Raw genomic sequence first — 5,307 nt, forward strand, 5'->3', positions numbered from 1 at the left:
TTTATTAACCATTTTTAGATGGGACGAGTAGATAGTCTTTCAATCGTAAAAAATAAGATTAAAGATTTTTAAAATAAATTTTTGGAAAAACGACACAAAATACGAAAAAAATTTAATTTATGGACAAACGACACAAGTTGCAATAAAATGTTTATTTTTTCAGTGATAAAAATAAGACAATAAAAATACTTTTGTTGCAATACTAATGCATATTATGATTGGCAATCATATAAGTTTCGTAAAATGTTACACATTTTTCAGGATGGCTAAGAATAAAATTTAATGCAAAATAAAAAACAAATATTAAAGTAATCATTACTGAGGAAATTTTTACTTTTTTGCAATATCTGAATAAGCAACCCCAAACCGGGGTACAGAAATAAATATAATATACATTTGCTCAAATAGAGTTAAACATAATTTAGAAAATTTGGCATTTTCGATTAAATCAAGTGCGAAGCATGAGATACGTGATGAGAATTTGTTCGTTAAAGCCCAAGGAGCTTTAACGAAAGAAAATTCACAATCACAAAATGACAGTTTTCGATGCTTCGACCTCTAATTTTAAATGGCTTGCGCACAAATGCAGGGTAGATAGATTAAAAGTTGAAGTGCTTTGTTAAAATTAATTATTTTTTAATTCTACTATTTTATTGAAATTTTCTCCCTTTTTCTGAAGGTAGTTGTCATATCAAAAGTCATATATCTGAAAAAAAAGAAAAATTATTTTACGAATCAAAATATTATCACTGATATCACTGCAAATCAAATTTTTTTTGTTTGAAAAATGATAACATTCAAACAAAAAAACAACATTAATTTTAACCATCTTTTTTGCAATTAAATGTTTGCTGACCTTCGCTTCTTATCAATTTTTGAAAAATGATTGAATTTTAATAAAAGCCGGCTTATTTTTCCGAAAAATATATCCACAACTCTATTATTTTTAATTTTGAAAAAAAATAATCTTAAAATATAATTATTCATTAACATTTTTTTTTCTTGAAAATATAATTATAATAATTTGTTCTTGAATTTCCTGGGGGTTACTGTGTAAGAAGTAATGGTCAGAAAAAATGTAATTGCAAAAAACATGGTTAAAAGTAATGTTTTTTGTGAATTTCAACATTTTTCATAACAAATAATTTTGTTTTTCAAATAAAATCAGTTATTTTATTTGATTCTTAAAATCATAGAAAAACAATTTGATCAGCTTTCTGACTTTTGGCACGACAACTAATTTAAAAGGTCAACTCTTTCGTTATAAATTCATATTTTTGGTTGATAGTTGCTTCTTTTATTTTAAAAACAAACATTTGGGTTACAAACTTTTTTTTTCTCGAAAATCAACTGTTTTGTTAAAAAAACGTTTTAAGTTTAAAAAACGGGATTTCTGCACATTTTTAGAAGGTTCTAACTTAATCACATTTTGGTTCAAATTTATATTTCTACATTTTTATTTAACTAAAGAAACTATATCTAAAAATAATTCGACATATTTTTCAAGTCCCTAGGAATTTTTGTATGATGCTTATAAATTTTTAATTATATATCCACACTAAGAACAGAAGATAACTCATAACCACTATTAAAATCAACATTTCTAAAAAAAAGTGTTTTCTTCGGAACACTTTAATGCGTATATAAACCTAAACCTACACTGTAAAAAAATCTTTGGTAAATTTCGAATAGCGGTTCAAACATTCAACCTTTTCTGATTTAATTTTAAAATCTCCATTATTTTGAATAACGCCTAGTAAATTTTTTAATTGAAAATTCATCTTTTTTGGCTTAAAATTCAACTACTAAGTTGAATGTATAAACCGATTTGTTAAAAAAATACTTTTTCGGTGGAAAATTAATCTCCTTGGTTGAAAATTTTTCTATACTTTGTTGAAGATTAAACTATTTTATTAAAAATTTATTTATGGTGTTGAAGCTTCATTAGTTCAGTTAGAAAGTCATCATTTTGGTGGAAAAATTAATTTTTTAGTTCAAAATTCTTTCTTTTTTTTATTAAAAACTAATCTTTTCAATAATAATTTGACTATTCAATTTTTTGTTGACAATTGGCATGTTTTAATTGAAAATTCAACTAATTGATTGAATATTAAACCAATCTCTAAAAAAACAATATTTTTGGTTCAGGATTAATTTCTTTGAATGATAATTTATGTATGCTCAATTGAAAAATAAAACCACCTTATTCTTTTTGAGTAGAAAATTAATCTTCTTGGTTGAAAATCCATCTTTGTGATCAAAAAATAACTATACCTGGCAGAGAGTTGAACCGCTTAATTAAAAATTCATTTTTTATGAACACTTATCATTTGATTTTGAAATTCGTTTAATAGCATACTAAATATGATACCCGCAATAATTTTATTTAAAATAATTTATTACCCAATTGTTCCTCTATATCTTGACTTAAAGTTGATCCACTTTAATAAAAAAATAATTTTTTTTTTAAATGATGCTTCATTCTTCTAATTGAAAATTCATTTATTTTGTAGAAAAGTGAACTATCTTGATAATATTATTATTTTTCAAAAATTTAACTTGACTTACTGAAAACTCAAATAAAAACTTAACCATTCAACTTTTAGTTAAAAATCGATTTTTTTTAGTTGATAATGGATCTCTTATGTACAAAATTCATCTTTTTTAATAGAAAATTAATCTTCTTGGTTGGAAATTCGTCTTTTTCATTAAAAAATTAACTATACCTGGTAGAAAGTTGAACCAATTGATTAAAAATCAATTTTTTCATGAACATTTATTATTTAAGTTGAAAATTCGTTTCAGATTTTACTCAATATGATACCCGCCAAAATTTTATTCACAAGAATTTATTCTCCAATTATTCCCCTTTTTTGCTGAAAGTTCATCCACATTATTTTAAAAAATCCTTTTTTTTATGTAGCTTTATTCTTTTTGTTAAAAATTAATCTATTTTGGTTGAAAATCGATTTTTTCAGTTGATGAATCTATTTTGTTGAAAATTCATCTTTTTGATTAAATAAATTAACTATACCTGATAAAAAGTTGAACCACTTGATTAAAAATTCATTTTTTCATGAATATTTATAATTTAGGTTGAAAATTCGTGTCATATTGTACTCAATATGATACCCGCGCGCGTCCGAACGTTCTCGATCAGCGCTGATGGTCGAAGCGCGGTCACAAAAAAATCTATAACGTTTGAACTACTGAAAAATACAAACTTTTTATTCCAACTAAGTTTTTGGAAGAGATTGTAGAATTTCTTTCAACGTGGACGAATTCTTTCGCAGGCGGAGATGTTTAATTAATTTTCAATTGTTTAAAACAAACGATTATTTATGCAATAAAAATGTTGTTTACTACCGAACAATTTTTTTGCGTAAATTATACTTCGCAACAAAAATTTTCATAATTCAATTACTGAATTTCGATTAACCGTTCAGCAGTAATCCACTTCGAAAAAAAATGATCAAGAATTTTTATTGTTAATAACTTAAAAAACAGTGTTATTAACGTATTTTAGGGGAGTTATTTTTATATAAAAACGAATCGAAAACTGTATAAATCGATTAAAAATAAAACTATCGATTTAAAAGTGGCAGACTTGAGATATTTTCACCCCCATGGTTTCCGCACATGCGCGCTTCACTCAGATGCGCATTCTGCAGCCGCGCATCAAAGTTCCACATGTGACTGGAAGTTTTTCTATTCCAGTGTGTGGAATTCTCAATGTGTATTGAAATTTGCAAGTAAACAACGAAAAATTACCATACTTGTATTGGATATTCAAAAGTAAGGGGAAAATTAAGTACTGTCGTATGGAAAAATTGCGATTATTTTTTATAGTGTAGATTTCGTCTTAAAAAGGTTCGCAAAAGAGAAAAAATAAATAATAATTTATATATAAATATGCAATGAAGAGGGTATTTAATTGAAATAACCTAAAGAGAAAAGTTAATGATGCAACAAAAGACTTGGTTTTATTACTCAAATTCACATTCTTTTTAGGATTTGCGTATAAAGAAAAACACATATCTTCATTATCCACCCCCTACCGTCTGCAGCCGTATTTTTAAATAGAAGCGCTCGCATTTGCTTTATCTTTTGCCCAAGGAAGAGGAAAACTGCAAAAAACTTTACCGATCAGCCGGGTACCGACATTTAGTAGTGACCTTTAGCAGTAAACTGCACAGTCTTAATTTCACGACCGTTTAGCGCCTGGGGAGGTCTAATATTCGATGGATATCCCATAGCCAGATTTATTTTCCAGAATTCATGGAGCTGAAAGAAGAAACATGAATATAAATTAATAGTAGCAAATAAATATTAAACTGATTTTTAAAATATTTTAAAGTAACACGAGAATGGTTTCAGCAATTGGTCAGTGTGATTTAGGGCAACAAACTAGGTCTTTATTGGTGGTGGAGCCCTTTACCGCCTAGGCCGATAAAGTACACTTTATTGTACGCGAGAAATGCGCGTGCTTGCGGGTTCGTTACTTTGACCGACGCGCGCGGAAAACACGGAAACCATACTCTTGTTATATAAAATATCGTATGTACCGAGACAACAAAGTCTTTTTACTATCTCGCGTGTTTTTAAAAACTCACGTTCGGCCATAAAAAGACTATTTTGCTGCTTCGGTGCACAATATACTATTAAGAAATGTAAATTCTTACTAGGGTGTCCGTAATCGGAGTAAAAGGTAGATATATGAACCAATTCACAGATTCCGCGCAAGATGGATAAGTCAAAGAGCCTTCGTAATATTGAAAATATGTTACTGGAACTGTTTTATTTAAAAAAATTGTTAACGGAAATTGATGTATTCTGGCGCTTGTTTTTATCGATTGTACCTGATGTAATTCTTTTTCTAGGTGATCAAAGAAATGCTCGTTTACATTAAATCCACTCTGAAATTTCAGGGATGTGCCAATATTATAAAATTTTTGGGTAAGGACGAATTTATTTATTTCTTTATGACTATAGAATCTTCAAGGCTTGACATTTATTTTTAAATATTACCCATCATTTATAAGATAATTTAAAAAATTTTTAAAAGCAATACAAAAAAACTTTATTGCGTTTTAAAAGATTCGCAGGGATTTAAAAAATCCTAGTGTATTTTTAATAAATTTCAATAGTTGGAATTTATTTCAACAGATTTTAAATATTTTATGTTTTGCTTTTAATTCAAAGGAATTTTTAAGAGCCTTGACAGCTGCACAGGATTTAAAGTATTTGAGTGTACTTTTACAAATTCCAAGGATTTATTATTTATTAATAGTAATATATTTTATATTG

General features: G+C 27.2%; 1 protein-coding gene across 1 annotated transcript in view; it reads right to left on the bottom strand.

The window, feature by feature from the left end:
- Positions 1 to 4,164: 4,164 nt before the first annotated feature.
- Positions 4,165 to 5,307, bottom strand: part of LOC117175403 (carbonic anhydrase 1-like) — a 10,097-nt gene continuing 8,954 nt past the window's right edge. Inside the window, exon 6 of the mRNA XM_033365113.1 lies at positions 4,165 to 4,284. Coding sequence (XP_033221004.1) covers positions 4,165 to 4,284 — 120 coding nt within the window. The remainder of the gene's footprint in view (positions 4,285 to 5,307) is intronic.

Source organism: Belonocnema kinseyi, chromosome 6 (assembly GCF_010883055.1).
Source record: "Belonocnema kinseyi isolate 2016_QV_RU_SX_M_011 chromosome 6, B_treatae_v1, whole genome shotgun sequence".
Taxonomy (NCBI): domain Eukaryota; kingdom Metazoa; phylum Arthropoda; class Insecta; order Hymenoptera; family Cynipidae; genus Belonocnema; species Belonocnema kinseyi.